The sequence below is a fragment of the Propithecus coquereli genome, unplaced genomic scaffold (assembly GCF_000956105.1).
Source record: "Propithecus coquereli isolate 6110/MARCELLA unplaced genomic scaffold, Pcoq_1.0 Scaffold307, whole genome shotgun sequence".
In the NCBI taxonomy this organism is placed as follows: Eukaryota; Metazoa; Chordata; class Mammalia; order Primates; family Indriidae; genus Propithecus; species Propithecus coquereli.
In genome coordinates this window covers 2,504,063-2,522,642 of record NW_012148697.1, presented here as the reverse complement: position 1 = coordinate 2,522,642, position 18,580 = coordinate 2,504,063, and the positions used below count along the sequence as shown (strand labels likewise).

Below are 18,580 nucleotides of genomic sequence, written 5' to 3'. Positions count from 1 at the left end.
GCACCACAGCACTCACTCTAGCCAGGGCAACAGAGTGACACTCTGTCTCAAAAAAAAAAAAAAAAAATTGGAACTATACAAGACTTTCAAAAAAAAAAAAAAACTATTATAATGGATTACGATTAGTCTATATTAATTAAATGAAGAAGTAGTAGTAAAATACAGGTATCCATTATTACTAAACAAAGAACAAAATCAAGTACCAGATTAAGTACCAGATTTCCCTAATTACTTCTCAAAGTCAATCCAATTAAATATGTTCACAATAAGCCAAATTTAAAATTAACTTTCCTGTTACAAGACTTTAGGCAGTCCAACCATTTGTTGGACATTGCTTTAAGCACCAAAAGTTCATCCATGATTACATGAAAAGGAAAATTATATTCAAAGAAAATATAACCCATAGTTTATACAGATGTGTTACATTATCCCTTTAGGGATGTTTTATTTTAATTATAAAAATATAAGAAGAAACGATAATTTTTATTGCAAGTTATTCTAACAAATCAAGTAAAATAAAAAGAAAGAAAAAAGATTAAAATGAAATTTAATTTTTTTTAAAAAAATCATTTTTAACTTGAGGTCACATATATTTAGGCTTGCATGTCCAAATAAAGGTTTTTATTAAACTAGTGTCACACATCTTATACTTACATCATTATAATAACCTGCGTCAGGCTGAATTGCCCGCATGTCTCTCTGATCTCTTTGCCATATTCTGTTCTGTTAAAAAATAAATAGATCAATTCATAAATTGGTCTACTTACACTCAATTTGAAATTAATTATTAACAAAATATAAACTATATTAATTGAGGAGAAAGTAGGATTGAAAAATGTTATTCCCCTCTCTTCCCGGTTCTTCCCAGAGTCGGGAAAAGCTGGGTTGAGAGGGCAAAAAATTAAAAAAAAAAAAAAAAATGTTATTCCCTAAGACATAAATAATACTGCATATCTTAAAGAGATTTCCTGTTATCTTACTGACATTCCTTAGAACTTCCCTCCTCATTTTACTCACATTACCCCCCACCCACTCAATCAAGATGCTGTGGGCCCCAACACATGCTGACCGATGTTAACTTCAAACAGGCTAGGAAGTAGACAGATATCCCCGATTCCACCAAAGCCCTCAGCACAAAACAATTCCTCCTATCTTCCCTGTGGTTTTTCTTTCTTTTTTTTTTAATTTAGTGAGAGGGTCTCACTCTGTTGCCCAAGCTGGAGTGCAATGGCATGATCACAGCTCACTGTAACATCAAATTCCTAGTCTTAAGTGATCTTCCCACCTCAGCCTCCTGAGTAGCTGAGACTAAAGGTGTGCACCACCACGCCCAGCTAATTTTTTAATTTTTTTTTTGTAAAGAAGGGGGGGTCTCAGTATGTTGCTCACTATGGGATTACAGGTGTGACCCACCATACCCAGCCTTAAGTTCTTTATTTACTTGTTTTAACCTAGGAATTAGCCTCTGTGATTGAGTAATTCCCTAGGTTATCCTAGCACTTTGAGAGGCTAAGGCAGGAGGATCGTTTGAGCTCAGGAGTTCCAGACCAGACTGGGTAACACAGAGGATCCCATCTTTATGAAAAATAAGAAAAATTAGTTGGGCATGGTGTCCCACACCTGTAATCTCAGATACTTAAGAGGCTGAGGCGGGAGGATCACTTGAGCCCAGAAGTTCAAAAATACAGTGAACTGTAATCGTGCCACTGCACTTCAGCCTGGGGGACAGAGCAAGATCCCATCAAGAAAGACAGGCCAGGCGCAGTGGCTCACGCCTGTAATCCTGGCACTCTGGGAGGCCGAGGCGCGAGGATCGTTTGAGCTCAGGAGTTCGAGACCAGCCTGAGCAAGAGCGAGACCCCCTCTCTACCGAAAATAGAAAGAAATTAATGGGACAGCTAAAAATATATAGAGAAAAAATTGGCCGGGCATGGTGGCACGTGCCTGTAGTCCCAGCTACTTGGGAGGCTGAGGCAGCAGGATTGCTTGAGCCCAGGAATTTGAGGTTGCTATGAGCTGGGCTGATGCCACGGCACTCTAGCCCAGGCAATGGAGTGAGACTCTGTCTCAAAAAAAATAAAAATAAATAAATAAAAATAAAGACAGACAAAGGCTGGGTGCCCTGGTTCATGCCTGTAATTCTAACACTCTGGGAGGCTGAGGAGGGAGAAGTGCTTGAGATCAGGAGTTCAAGACCAGCCCAAACAAGAGCAAGACCCCATTTCTAATAAAAATAGAAATAATTAGCCAGGCATCGTGGCACACGTCTGTAATCCCAGCTACTCTGGAGGCTGAGGCAGGAGGATCACTTGAGCCCAGGAGTTGGAGGCTGCAGTTAGCTATGATGATGCCACGGCACTCTAGCATGGGTGACAGAGGTAGACTCTATCCAAAAAATGAACAAAATAAAATAAAATAAAATAAAGGAAGAAAGGAAAGAAAGAGGGCAAGGGGAAGGGGAGAGGAAAGGGGAAAGGGAAGGGAAGGAAAGAAAGAACGAGTTCAATAGGGGAAGACTTGCAACAGACCCCTACCCTGCCTTTACTGAGTATCTCAGCATTGCTTTCACCCTATGGGACTGTAGTAGGTGCTCAATTCTCAAGTAGAGCCCTCTTCCTGATCATAAGCGCTACCTATCACCAGGGCTTGGAAGTGGGAGAATCTATACTCCCCATGCCAGTGTCTCTGACACCCAAAGTTCTGGTTCTAAATGTATGTTTCTCACAGAAATATTCCTATGTTGGTAGTCTCTTGTTATTTCATATACACTGTGGGTTTAACAAATATTTTAAGGTTGGCCTAGCGATTAAAGTACTCTCTTCTAATTTGCTGTGAATCTTTAGATCGAATCCTATTTCTAAAATTGAGCCTTACGTTAATCACTTTTTAGAAGATGATTCATGCACAGAGTAAAAAAAAAAAGTACTGGTGGTTTAAGGTCTTCCTTAAATGTCCTCATTTGAAATTCCACTTCATCCCACTAATTCAAGAAACACAGGTACACTTATTACCCTATATTTAGAAAACTTTCTTCTTTTTAAATAATGGAAGTTTGATCATCTGAAGAACATTAATTGGACTTACCTCCAAATACTTAATTACAGATGGATTGTAGTCTATGGTTTTTCGGTTTACAGCTTTTCTCATTCGTTTTCCATCAAAGGTAAGCTGTTGCATTGCTTGCTGCTGTGCAAAATCAGGTCGCTTATAAAACAGTTGTCGAGGTGCCTGGTGTTGAAACCTTGGCATATGGAAAAAACGAGGAGGAGAACCAATTTCTGTAGCCATGGTGATGTTTTCCTAAGACACTAGGATAAATAAAAAGTATTTTCATTACAAATATCAGCACTGCAGTATTGCCTGAAAACATTTTTAAATGAACACTTTTTACATTTCTCTTCCCTTTTCTAACATGTATCATTTCTGGCTTTCAGTCTATCTACTTACAAAATGAACTACCAGCCATGACTTGCTTAATGACAGGGATATATTCTGAGAAATGCATAGTTAGGCAATTTCATCGTATAAACATCACAGAATGTACTTACAGAAACCTAGATGGTATAGTCTACTACACACCTATGCTCTATGGTATAGATTATTGCTCCTAGGCTACAAACCTGTAAAGCATGTTACTATACTGAATACTGAAGGCAACTGTAACACAATGGTAAGAATTTCTCTATGTTAGAAAAGGTATAGTAAAAATGATATTATAATCTTATAGGACCACCATCGTATATATGGTCTGACATTAACAGAAATGTCATTATGTGGCATATGACTATATGTATATAGATTAATAGCAGAAACCAGTTATACACTTAAAAAAGACTAATTTGCAGAACAAGTACTAATAGGCATTTGTTGTAAGAGTCAGCCTGAAGAAAAAAAGAACAATTTATGGCCGGGCGCGGTGGCTCACGCCTGTAATCCTAGCTCTCTGGGAGTCCGAGGCGGGCGGATTGTTTGAGCTCAGGAGTTCGAAACCAGCCTGAGCAAGAGCGAGACCCCGTCTCTACTAAAAATAGAAAGAAATTAATTGGACAACTAAAAATATATACAAAAAAATTAGCCGGGCATGGTGGCACATGCCTGTAGTCCCAGCTACTCGGGAGGCTGAGGCAGGAGGATCGCTTGAGCCCCGGAGTTTGAGGTTGCTGTAAGTGAGGATGACGCCACGGCACTCTAGCCCGGGCAACAGAGTAAGACTCTGTCTCAAAAAAAAAAAAAAAAAAAGAACAATTTATAATAGCTTGGAATGGGGGGTGTGTGGGGGGGGTATGTGTGTATGTTTGGGGAAGAAAAGGTAGAATCATTGGGGACTGCTCACATTTTTTAAATTAAAATTTCATTTAGTGGCTCGATAGTAAAACAAGTTTTTAAGTTTATCTTAAGACTCTACTTTATACAAGATTCACTAAAAGTTTGAAAACCTGACTTTTGTCCTTTTAAATTTCCTAGGAATTGTGCAGAAAGTGAAATAAACTACCCTATTTCATATCTATAACAAATGCAAAAAGTACACATATCTAAGTTCGGCAATAAAGTAACCAATACATAAACTCATTGTATGTGTATTTATATACGTATAAAAGCAACATTAAACTAATATCTGAACAGAAAAATGTTAAGACCCTAGAGTTTTTCAACTTCAATGTTCTATATTTAAACTTATGTGCCAATTATACAAATATGAATGATTTTAAATAAATTTTAAGCATATTTTAAAAATCAGGCCAGGTGCAGAGGCTCATTCCTGTAATCCTAGCACTCTCGGAGGCCGAGGCAGGCAGATGGCTTGAGCTGAGGAGTTTGAGACTAGCCTGAACAAAAGTGAGACCCCATCTCTACCAAAAAGAAAAAAAAAAAACTCAGCTGGGCGTTGCCTGTAGTCCCAGCTACTGGGGAGGCTGAGGCAGAAGGATCAAGGATCGCGTAGAGCCCAGGAGTTGGAAGTTGGAGGTTGCAGTGAGCTACAGTGATGCCACTGCATTCCACCAAGGGCGACAGAGTGAGACTCTGTCTTTTTAATAAAAAAAAAAAACAAAAAAACACCAGGGCAACTAAACACCCCTCCTCACAACCCCCTACCCCTTCATATTTATATATATATATATATATATATATATGAAATAGATTAAAAAATCAGACCATTAAAAGCACACAAAGGATAGAAGTTAGAAGCATTTCCACAATTACTTTTATTTCAAAAGAAGGAAGGATTGTAATCTCCATCATTTTTCTGTATTCTTAAATTTGCCTTATTTCACTCTTAAGATACTAAATAAAAGGCCTAAAAAATTGTGATTTCCTTTGGATGAAAATATTCTTAGTACTACACTTCATCCTTGTTAGTCTGGCCCCTCCTAAAACCATTAAATAATAATAATAATAACAATAATGAGGAGGAGGAGGATGGGTGGAGGGAAATGAGTGGAGGGAAAAGAAATCCTGACTCATACACACCAAAAACAAATAATACAGTAAAATATGCATTTAACGTGTATTATTTCCACCCTTCTGGAGCAATTCCAGAAGGTCCCTGTCAAATGTTAATTTGTAATGAGATGAGAAACATTTTATTTCTTAGAACTGAGTGTGAATTAGAGTATACAAAAAGCACTAAGCAATTGACTCAATGAAGCTGGTGAAGAAATCTGTTTACTCAGCTATCCTATGAATCCAGTAGGCTTCAGTATCCAGATTTCAATTAACAGCTTCAATTAAGATTTCTAAGCCACTAATTCTAAAAGGATAGAGTGTTCAAAAGCATAGTTTTAAATTATTATTTTTTTCACTTTAAAATCATCAAATTTATACTTTTATCAGAATAAAATTATTCTAATTTTTTTTTTTTTTTTTTTAGCAGCATGGTCTCACTCTGTCACCTAGGCTGGAGTACAGTGAGTGGCTCAATCACAGCTCACTGCAGCCTCAAGCTCCTGGGCTCAACAGATCCTCACAAGTAGCTGGGGCTACAGGCTATAGTTTCTGATAGTACTGATATCAAATGAGAACAATATTTTTAGACATCAAAAGGTGCTTAAATATTATTCAGCCAAAAAAGGAATAAAGTATTGATACAAACTGCAACATGGATGAATACCAAAAACATATGCTAAGTGAAAGAAGTCAGCCTCAAAAAGTCACATATTGTATGATTCCATTTGTATGAAAAACCAGAATATGCTAATACATAGAGACAGAAAGCTAAGAGATAAGTGGTTGTCAGGGGCTGGGAAATGAGAGGAAAGGAGAGTAAGTGCTTAATGGGAATGGGGTTTCCTTCTGGGATGATAATATTTTGGAACTATAAGTCGTGGCTGTGAAACACTGCAAATATACTAAATGCCACTGAACTGTACAGTTTAAAATGGTTAAAGCAATGAATTTTCTGTTATATGAATTTTATGTAAATTAAAAAAATGAAACAGTATATTGCAATGGGAAAAACTTTTAAATTGACAGCAGATGAAACAACAAAGTTGATGGTTGTTGAAGCTTGGTGGTGGGTACATAGACACAAAGCACTAACCTACAGTCATATCAAGGATCTACTGTACAAATATGAGGAAAATGCCTGAAGTCAAATGCAAAACAATCATTGTTACTAACACTCTTTTGAATAATGTATATGTTAGAGATAGACAAAAGTATTAATCCTTCATTTAAGACGTTATAGAGGACAGGGAAAAAATATCTTCCCATTTACAGATCTGTTGAGTGAAACCTGTTTTTAAAAAAAGCCTTTAACTTTCCCATGAATGGTTGGTCAAGTACTACTTGTGTTCCAGAAATAAAGGTCAAGCATGAATAAAAATAATTATATTTCAAATCAACAATCAGGACTAAAATAAACCAAAAACAAACCTCCTCACAATACAGTGACCAGACTTCACATATACCTTTCAAACTGCAGCTTCACATCCTGCAAACCACTGAATTACTTAGCCAAAGTCACAACAGAGCCCCTTGGTGGCTGTTATGGACTGAATTTTGCCCCCTCCCGAAATTCATATGTTGAAGTCCTAATCTCTAGTACCTCAGAATGTGACTATATTTGGATTTAGGGCCCTAATACAATCTGACCGGTACTTTTTAAAGAAGAGATCAGGCCACAGACAACACAGACAGAGATGACCATATGAGGACACAGAAAGAAGATAGCTACCTGCAAGCTAAGGAAAGAGGCCTTACCAGGAACCAACCCTGTTCATACCTTCATCTAAGGTTCTTGCCCTTCAGAAATGTGAGAAAATCCATTTCTATCGTTTAAGTCCCCTAGTCTGTGGAAACTTTGTTATGGCAGCCCAAGACAGCCAGTAGAGCGGCAGAGTAAGGGCAAAGTACCTAAACCTCCTAACTTTCCTTCAACATGGGTTGCCAAGATTTTTCAGCAATAATGAATGACAAAACAGCTTTTTCAAATATGAGAAAACTTGTCACGTGAGATTGAAAAAACGGTGACCCAGCCAGAAAAAAAACATCCCTCAAAAGTCATTGAAACTATACTTTGGGCTTCACTCAAGACTAATCTTCAAGGATTTAGATTTATAACCAAATGCAGAGAAAAAAATAAGAGTTTCATCCCTCATAGCAATAATTACTGTGATTTGCACTCATTACACTATTTACTTGAAGTATAATAACAAAACACCACAACTTAAACTAGAAGTTAGGTTTGTCCCCAAAACACATTCATCCCATATCTGGAGTGGAGGAATAGGGAGGAAGATAGAGGGATTGGGAAGGGAGGGGGGCAAGAGAGAGAAACTGGCCTGTGGTTCATGCCAGTAATCCCAGCACTTTGGGAGGCCAAGGCAGGAGGATCACTTGATCCCAGGTGCTTGAGACCAATCTGGACAACACACCGAGACCCTGACTCTACCAAAAAAAAATTTTTTTAATTAGCTGGGCACAGTGGCATGCACCTGTAGTCCCAATTAGTCTAGAGGCTAAGGCAGGAGGATTTCTAGAGCCTGGGGGGCTGCAGTGAACTATGACTATACCACTGCACTCCAGCCTGGGCAACAAAGCAAGACCCTATCTCTTTTTCTTTAAAAAAGAGAGTGAGAAAGAGAAACTGAGGTAGAAAGAGGGCAAATAATTTGCCTGTGGTTATTCAATACATACAACAGAACCAAATGGCTGAGACAAAAATTCACCTAAAACGCTGAATTCATCATGCCTTTCTCCTACACAACCTTCAATGTTTCAAACAATCAGCACAATTTTATCAAGTGCCTACTTTACCTTTATATGCTGCATCAAGTATAGCATATTGCTCTGATTCACTAAATACTCACTCCTAAATGCTTTTTTTCTTTTTTTACTCTAATGCCATGACAGATTCCACTCCTAATTTCATAGAACAGTTTTCAGACTTTGTGGTACCTGGTCCCCATCTCTACTGTTAGCAAATATAAATGACTCCTAGATACACAAAAGTTTACAGCATATCCTTTAGCCTTCAAGCTTTTAACTACTCACCAAAATTAGGCAAGCCCGTTAACTTCTCTACATGTTTTCTCAACCTGTAAAATGAGGTTAATGTGGGTAACCTCAAGGATTCTTTTTGCTCGAATATTTTGCATGAAATATTGTATTCCTTTAACCCATCTAGTGACTAGTCTACTGAACAAAAATGAATATCCAAACTTAGTTCACCAATGTCTGTGTGCACAAGTACATCCCAGCATCATAATGCTACTTCTCGGCCCAACTCATCACAAAATAACTTTTTATTAATCTTAGTGACATGATACTACCAAAATTATAGTTTAAAATAAAAGTTAAAAGTGCATTAAAAAAACATAAATGCCTTGCTTAAAGAAAGTCATTATAGGCTGGGTGCGGTGGCACCCGCCTGTAATCCTAGCACTCTGGGAGGCTGAGGCAGGAGGATCGCTCAAGGTCAGGAGTTCAAGACCAGCCTGAGCAAGAGTGAGACCCTGTCTCTACTAAAAATAGCAAGAAATTAGCTGGACAACTAAAAATACATAGAAAAAAATTAGCTGGGCATGGTGGCGTATGCCTATAGTCCCAGCTATTTGGGAGATTTGGGAGGCTGAGGCAGAAGGATTGCTTAAGCCCAGGAGTTTGAGGTTGCTGTGAGCTGGGCTGACGCCACGGCACTCTAGCCCGGGCAACAGAACGAGACTCTGTCTGCAAAAAAAAAAAAAAAAAAAGAAAGAAAGTCATTACAAATTTCATATTTTAGAACTGTGCTAAACAATAATTCATTTACAGAACCTAAACCTCTAATTCAAATAATAAAAACTGTATGCAAGGGCTAACAAAACCTCAAAAACTGGAAACAACAATGACAGTAGAATGAACAGAAAGGAATTCAAGAGAAAGGTAATATTTAAAGTGAAAATTATGTGGAAAGATTGATATAGGATATGAGCAGGCACCACCAAGGCAATTATTAGTTACTAGCCATCAGTACACACACACTTACGAATTGTCAAAATAGTTGAAAGAGCCGGGCGTGGCGGCGCACACCTGTAGTCCCAGCTATTGGGGAGGCTGAGGCAGGAGGAACGCTTGAGCCCAGGAGTTCGAGGCTGTAGTGCGCTATGAAATATGCAGTGTGCGCCTGTGAATAGCCACTGTACTCCAGCCTGGGCAACATAGCGAGGCCCTGTCTCTAAAAAGAAAAAAAAAGTTGAAAAAGCCCCTCGGCATGGGAAAGTATAATAAGAAACACAATTTATTTAAAGAATTAATCAGTGAGCCCCAGCTACTTGCCAGGCAATGAAGACAAACAGAAAGACACAGATACACACATATTCTGTTCTCAAATTTGAGAATTTTTCAGTACAGAAGAGCTCAAAAAGAGAGCCATGTGAGAATCTACTATTACACTGAGACCCTGCTATGCTGTATGCCAGGTACTATTACAGGCAGTACTGATACAGCACAAATCAGCCTTAAGAAGCTTAAATTCAGGGTGGGGTGAGGAAGACACTTGAAGAAAATAAGTAAAGCTCTCTCTCATTCACTCAGCATACCATGGCCAACATAATGTTTTCCCCAACCAAACATAATCCAAAATAATCTTTTCTCCAACCAAACCATTCTGACTCCACCATGAGAAAAATCTTACCACAGAAGATCTCCAATTAAACACAGAAAAAAGGTGTATTTCTTATAGGAAAATTACCTAGCTAAAACTCAACTAATTTCACAAATTTGACACAAAATTAACTTCCTAAGTGCTTCATACACTGAGTAAAAAGAGCTTTAAACTAAGATTCAGGAGGGAAGATTGAGACTCTAGGATTTAAAAAAACAAAAAAACCCTATGATGTGAAGCATCATGAATGGGCCTAAAGTAGTATTTTTTCTTTAAACCAGAAATCACATCCTACTGGTGGTTCCTAAAATCAATGTGGCTGACAAGCGGCATAAAAAAATAGAATATATAACTGAATCACACATTTGAAAGAACTATTTTTGTGCAACTGCTGTTTCTGTTGTGTATGTGTGCATAGTGGGTCACGATATTAATTTTCTTCCTAGGAATTTATCAAGTGAAAGCCAAGGGCTTAATGTTAACAAACTATGACGTGTTTCCTTCCTGTGCATCTTCTGCTATGATCACTTAATGTCTGCTGCCACTATATATCCATAGCCAAAGAAGGTCATACATAGCTGCTGTCCAGAATGGGTACTGTGCCTACCACAGTAGCTGCAGCACCAGAATTTGGTCCAATTATCAAATCCAACAATCCCTACCACGTCAACCACCTATCAGAGCAGAGCTACTGATCAGAACAAGAAAACTTGTTTTCCGAAACTGAGATAACAGAATTCTAACCAAAAGCAAACTAATGATGCATTAACTAGCTCGGATAGCAGGTACAATTATTGTGGAACTTTTTAAAATAATAAAATGTTTTAAGATTCCCAACTCCATTAACAATCCTGGATCCCAGCGTCAGAACTTCAGCCTGGAAACCTGTTTTAGATTATCTATCTTCCGTCCACTAGGACTTTTAGGGTACTAAAAGAAATTTGATACCTAATATGTCACCAAACTTTGAGGGGAGCTACATGAGCAGTAGACTGAGCCAGTAACAAAATGATCAACATGCTCTTTCTCCTCATTGCCCAGTATTTAATTAATATGACTCCTAAACAAATCAGGAGAAATTACATGGAGATCATTGAGTCTCTTAAGGAATAAACAAGGAAGCTGTTTAAATAAGTCGTTTTTAAAGTTCAAATGCTTCTCTCCCTTGAGTGTGTATACACATACCCAAAAGGTTACATATTATATGTTTCCCTTTATATGCCATTCTTGAAATGACAAAATGATAGAAATAGAGAACAGATTAGCAGCTGCCAGGAGTTAGGGATGGGGTACGGGGTGTGGTTATAAACGAGGAATCCTTATAGTAATGAATTGTTATATATCTTGACTATGATGATGCATACACAAAAATACACATACAATAAAACTGCAAAGAACTATACATACACAAATATAAGTACAAGTAAAACTAGAGGAAATCTAAATAAGATCTGCAGATCATATCATTGTCAATACAGTTTGGTAGGCTGGGCAAGGAGGCTCCCGCCTGCAATCCTAGCACTCTGGGAGGTCAAGGTGGGAAGACTACTTGAGGTCAGAAATTCAAGACAAGCCTGAGCAAAAGCTAGACTCCGTCTCTACAAAATATAGAAAAAATTAGCCAGACGTGGTAGCACGTGCCTGTAGTCCCAGCTACTCGGGAGCTGAGGCAGGAGGATCACTAAAGCCCAGGAGTTTGAGGCTGCAGTGAGCCATGACGACGCCACTGCACTCTACCCCAAGCAACAGAGAGAGACTCTGTCTCAAAAAAACAAAAAAAACTCTGCTTGTGACATTGTACTATAGTTTTACAAGTTGTTACCACTGGGAGAAACTGTTTGGGTACACATAATCTCTCTGTATTAAGGATCTCTGTGGGCTGGGAGCGGTGGCTCACACCTGTAATCCTGGCATTCTGGGAGGCTGAGGCAAGAGGATCGCTTGAGCTCAGGAGTTCAAGACCAGCCTGAGTAAGAGCGAGACCCCATCTCTACTAAAAACAGAAAAAAAAAAAATACTAGCAAAGTGTGGTGGTACACGTCTGTAGTCCCAGCTACTCAGGAGGCGGAGGCAGGAGGATTGCTTTAGCCCAGGAGTCTGAGGTTGCTGTGAGCTAGGCTGACGCCACAGAACTCTAGCCCGGGTGACAGAGTAAGACTCTGCCTCAGGGGAAAAAAAAATCTCTGTGTTATTCTTTTTGGCACAGCGTCTTGCTTTGTTGCCCAGGCTGTTCTCAAACTCCTGGCCTCAAATGATCCTCTCACCACAGCCTCCCAAGTAGCTGGGATTAACAGGCATAAGCCACTGTGTCTGGCTTCTCTGTGTTATTTCTTAGAAATGCACGTCAATCTACAATTATCTCTATAAAAATTTCCATTAAAAAGCTGGCCGTTTGCAGTGGCTCACGCCTGTAATCCTAGCACTCTGGGAGGCCAAGAAGGGAGGATTGCTTGAGGTCAGGTCAGGAGTTCAAGACCAGCCTGAGCAAGAACGAGAACCCGTCTCTACTAAAAATAAGCCATGTGTGGTGGTGCACACGTGTAGACCAGCTACTCAGGAGGCTGAGGCAGGAGGATCGCTTGAGCCCAGGAGTTTGAGGATGCTGTGAGCTAGGCTGACACCATGATACTCTAGCCCAGGCAACAGAGTGAGACTCTGTCAATAAATAAATAGTTAACATGAGCAAGTCACTAGCTGGTTAACAAAAAAACAACATACTGAGGACACACTTATGAAATACTCAAAGCAAAGTGTTAAGACTGCTGCCATACCTTTATCAAAAAGTCCCAAAACAATAAATGTTGACATGGATGCGGAGAGATAGGAACACTCATACACTGCTGGTGGGACTGCAAACTAGTGTAACCTCTGTGGAAAGCAATATGGAGATACCTTAAAGAGATACAAGTAGAAGTACCATCCGATCCAGCAATCCCATTACTGGGCATCTACCCAAAAGAACCAATGATTCTCTATAAGAAAGACACCTGCACCCGAATGTTTATAGCAGCACAATTCACAATTGCAAAGATGTGGAAACAACCCAAGTGTCCATCAATACATGAGTGGATTAATAAACTGTGGTATATGTATACCATGGAGTACTATTCAGCTTTAAGAAACAATGGTGATATAGCACCTCTTGTATACTCCTGGATAGAGCTGGAATGCATTCTACTAAGTGAAGTATCCCAAGAATGGAAAAACAAGCACCACATGTACTCACCATCAAATTGGTATTAACTGATCAACACATAAGTGTACATATAAGAATAACATTTACTGGATGTTGGGCAGTGGGGAGGGGAAGGGGGGAGGAGGGGACAGGTATATGTATACACAAAGAGTGCAATGCGCACCATCCGAGGGATGGACACGCTTGAAACTCGGACTTGGGTGGGGGAGGGCAACATACATAATCTAAGCATCTGTACCCCCATAATATGCTGAAATAAAAAAAAAAAAGACTGCTGCCATAAATTCGTTGGTGACTAGACATTAAAGATTGATTTTCATTAACCCTCAATGTAGTAGTTTTCTAGCTTTCAACACAGCCTTAGCTGCTTAATTTTTCATTACTTGGCAGAAGCAGCCTCTACCATGTACAGCAGAACCTGTACCCATGTGTTTCACATACATGGAACCAACCGAGGAACGAAAATATAGAGGGTATAAATGCATGGTTGCATCTGTACTAAACAAGTACAGACTGTTTTCCTTGTCCTTATTCCCTAAAGAATACAGTATAACAACTATTTACGCTGTATTATTATAAGTAACCTAAAGATGATTTTGACTATAGAGGAGAATATACTCATGTCATATGCAAATATTATACCATTTTATATAAAGGACTTGAACATCCATGGATTTTTGTATCTTTGGTGGTTTCTGGAACTAATTCTCCCAGCCTGCCCCCCATACCGAGGGACAAGGGACAACTGTACTTAGCTATAAAGTTAATGAAACATTTTAGTGAATTCTGCATTAGACATGTGTAACACATGTTACTCGATACTGTACCTGGGCTTTTAAATTTGTTTTCTGTGCCATTTCAAAAAGGTAGCTTTAACTATATAAAGTACATATGATCACAAATCTGGCTATCTTAATGAGAAGTAACAACTCAGTATAAAGTGTGATAGAGAAACCAGCACCATTAACCGTTTTCAGTGGAGATTAAAGTCAGTGGTCACTGGGTGTGGCTTTTTCCCCTTTCATCAGCAGATAAATCCCACTTTTACTTCATTTTTCTTAATTGGATTACACATCAGTTTACCAACTATTTTAACCAATAAAATTTGAGCAAACTAACTCTCACTGGATTACTGAATTTACCTTTACAAAAGTAGACAAAAAACTATGCCACATTTTCTAGATAAGTAATCATAAAACAACCTCTAAAATTAGAAATAAGAAATTCAAAGATTTGAGTCTGAGTCCAAGCCAGCAGTTTTCAAATTTCACTGCACACTGGACTCAACTAGCAAACCTTAAAGAAAAATACAAAGGCTGGTTCTCACCTTCATTTTGATTTAATGGTATGGGGTATGAATTGGGAAGCAGAGATGTGAAAATCTCCCCAGGTGATTCTAAAGTGCAACAAAATTTGGGAACCACTGAATTGAGTAATTTGGGCAGGTTACTTCTGAAACAGTTTGCTTACAGGAGCAAGTGCTTAACTTTTTTATTTTAGGACCCCTTTACTCTTAAAACATGAAGATTCCTCCAAATTTTTGTTAACTGTGCTATTTATAGACACTTGGCATATTTGGAAATTAAAACAAATTTTAAAATATTTATCAATTCATTTAAAAGTAATAACAAATCCATATATTATCTTTTTTCCAAAAGCAATTAGTGAAAAGAACGGCACTGTTTTCCACATTTCTGCAAATCTTTTTAATGTCTAGCTTAATTGAAAATAGCTGGATTCTCACATCTGTTTCTGCACTCGATGTGTTGTGAAGCATATAAAAAATACGAAAAATAACTGGATCCACACATACATATCTGGAAAAGGGAAGAGTATTTTAATAGCCTTCCTCAGATATTTGTGAACATACCTTGATATCCCAACAAAACTTGGCAAGTGCTAGTTTGTTAAAGCTTAACTGCAATGAGTCATCCGAGATCATATCAATAAGCTTTTTGTAGTGTTACACTCTGAAAATCCACTGATTTGTCTTGCAATTTCAATGGAACTTTTACCCATGCATGATTTTGCAACATCATGTATTGATTTGGAAAATGCTGGCACCAGAGAATTATGCATATCATCCAACTGCCACACTTCTTATAAAATAAAAAATAATCATTTTCCTTAAAAATCACCATTGGTCTCATCATAAAATGTATTAATTGTCGAGAACTGCAACTTCACAATGGTAAATATGAGCTTTCCAAAACACTAACGTTGGAAACTCAAATTTTTATCACTGGCAAAAAATACTGACAATTGTTTTCCTCAAAGCAACAGGCTCCATTCATACATTTTCAAGAAAAATATTTGCCATATGCTCAGATTTGAATGCCATAGTTTGTCATTCTTTTCTTTTAAATTTATCTTTTTAATTTTTTTTTCTTCTTCCTTTCTGAGACAGAATCTCGCTCTGTCCCCTGGGCTAGAATGCAGTGGCGTCATCATAGCTCCCTGCACTCAGCAACTCAAGCTATTCTGCTGCCCCAGCCTCCAGAGCAGCTGGAACTCCTATAGGCACACACCAGCACACCCAGCTAATTTTTCTTACCTTTTCAATATTTTTATAAGACTTTATTTTTTAGAGCAGTTTTAGGTTTACAGTAAAACTGAGTGGAAAGTACAGAGTTCTCATGTACCCTCTCCCCTCCCCCAACACACACAGCCCTCCCCACCCACAACATCCTACATCAAAGTGGTACACTTGCTACAATCAATAAACCAACAGTGATGCATCATTATCACCCGAAGTCCATAATATACATTAAGGTTCACTCTTGGTGTTGTGTATTCTTGAGTTTCGACAAATGTATAAGGACATGTATTCATGGTATCATACATAGTATCATACAGAACAGTTTTGCTGCCCTAAAAATCCTCTTGCTCTACCTGTTAATCCCTGCCTCCCTCAAACCCCTGACTGCTTGGTGATCTTTTTAATGGATCCACAGTTTTGCCCTTTCCAGAATGTCATACGGTTGGAACCATACAGTACGGAGTCTTTTCGGACTGGCTTCTTTCATGTAGCAATATACATTTAAGGTTCCTCCATGTCTTTTCATGCCTTGACTCATTTATTTTTATTGCTTTTTACTATTACATGGATGTGCCACAATTTGTTCATCCATTCACCTACTGAAGGACACCTTGGTTGCTTCCAAGTTTTGACAATTATGAATAAAGCTACTACAAACACTCACGTTCAAGTTTTTTAGTTAGATGTTATTTTCAACTCATTTGGGTAAATACCAAGAAGCAAGATTGCTGGATCATACAGCAAGAGTATGCATAGTTTTGTAAGAAACTGCCAAACTGTATTCCAAAGTGTCTGTACCATTTTGCAAACCCACCAGCAATGAATGAGAGTTTCTATTGCTCTGTATCTTTGACAGCATTTTGCATGGCCAGTGCTTTGAATGTTAGCCATTTTAATCAGTGTGTAGTGGCATATTTTGTTGTTTTCATTTTGCAATTTCCTAATGATGTTGGTTACCTTTTCCCGGGTACATTTTGTCAGATTTATACCCAAGTTTGTTTTGTTTTGTTTTGGTGCTATTTAAATGGTACTGGTTTTTTCTTATTTCCACATCCGAGTATTCAATGCTAGTATATAGAAATACAATTTATTTTTATATATTGTCTATATATCCTACAATCTTGCTAAATTCACTTATGCTGTAAGCTTTCTTATAGATTCCTTGGGATTTTCTACATAGACAATCCTATCATCTGCAAATATCAGCAATTTTATTTCTTCCTTTCTGTCCTAAAAGCTCTTTTAATCATTTTCCTGCCTTACAGCACTGTTCCAAATCCTAGGGGAGGAGGCATTTTGTCCTTCACTATTAAGTATGGCATTAACTATAGATTTTCATAGATGCCCTTTATCAGACTGAAGAAAATCCCTTCAGTTCCTAGTAAGAATTTTTATCATGAAAGTATGCTGAATTTTATCAAATACTTATTCTCCACCTACAGGATAATACATGGCTTTTCTTATTCTATTAAGGGTAAACGGCCCTGCTTGATTTTCAAATGTTCAAGTAGCCTTGCACTCGCAGAATAAATCCCATTGATTATGATGTATTATCCTTTTTATATACTCCTAGATTTGGGTTACTAATATTTTACTGTAAATTTTAAATCTATATTCATGAGGGATACTGGTGTGGCTTTCTTTTTGGTAATATCTTTATCTGGTTTCTATCAAGCCTCATAAAATGACTTGAGAAGTATTCCTTCTTGTAATATTTCTTGAAAGAGATTATGTAGAATTGGTATTATCCTCCTTAAATGTTTGGTAGAATTCACTAATGAAACCATCTGGACCGCAAGTTTCCTTGTTTGGAAGGTTTTTAACTATGAATTCTATTTCTTTAACAGACGTAGGACTATTCGGGTTATGTATTTCTACTTGAGTTTTGGTAGCTTCTGTCTTTGAAAGAATTAATCAATTTCTCCTAAGTCACCAAATTTGGGGCATAGCCTTGTTCATGATATGCCCTTATTATCGGTCTATTGTCTGTAAGATCTGCAGTAATACTGTCCTCTTTCACTCCTGATATTGTTAACGTATATATAAGGCCCCTCCCTTCTCACATTCCCTCATCTATCTCTCTCCTTGAACAGTGCGTCGTTCTTTTAAGTCAAAATTGGGTTCCATTAAAAAAGTGAATAGTATAATACATAAGAGTGCTTTCCCTCAAGAAAAATGCCATACTTCTATAAATAGTAAAAGTTCTTTACCACACTTCCCATTTCATCACACACTATGTATTAGTCTGCTGAGGCTGCCATTACGAAATACAACAGACTGGTGGCTTAAACAACAGAAATTTAGTTTCTCACAGTTCTGGAGGCTTCAAATCCAAGATCAAGATGCCACCATAGTTGAGTTCTGGTGAGGGCTCTCTTCCTGGCTTGATGGAGACAAGAGCAATAGCAAGCTCTCTGGTGTCTCTTCTAATAAGGGCACTATTTTCATTATACCGGCCCCATCTTCATGATCTCATCTAAAGCTAATTACCTCCCAGAAGCTCCATCTCCAAATACCATCAAACTAGGATTAGGGCTTCAGCATATGAACTACAGGAGGACACAGCTCGGCCCATAGTACCCTATATTAGAAAACATATACTCAAGAGTTGACATTTACTAAAATTATTTTTTCCAATTTATCAATGACATTCTTAAGTGAAACTGGCTTTTTTTTTTTTTTTTGAGACAGAGTCTCACTGTGTTGCCTGGGCTAGAGTGCCGTGGCGTCATCCTAGCTCACAGCAACTTCAAACTCCTGG

At 38.2% G+C, this 18,580-nt stretch overlaps 1 protein-coding gene across 2 annotated transcripts in view; it reads right to left on the bottom strand.

Annotated features, from left to right (window-relative positions):
- WDR33 (WD repeat domain 33) overlaps positions 1 to 18,580 on the bottom strand; it is a 102,084-nt gene that overhangs the window by 61,542 nt on the left and 21,962 nt on the right. For both annotated transcript variants that reach the window (XM_012649949.1, XM_012649950.1), the window contains exons 2-3: positions 3,085 to 3,308; positions 655 to 723 (exon numbers count right to left, since the gene is read on the bottom strand). In XM_012649949.1, coding sequence (XP_012505403.1) covers positions 655 to 723; positions 3,085 to 3,288 — 273 coding nt within the window. In that variant the 5' untranslated portion in view covers positions 3,289 to 3,308. The remainder of the gene's footprint in view (positions 1 to 654; positions 724 to 3,084; positions 3,309 to 18,580) is intronic.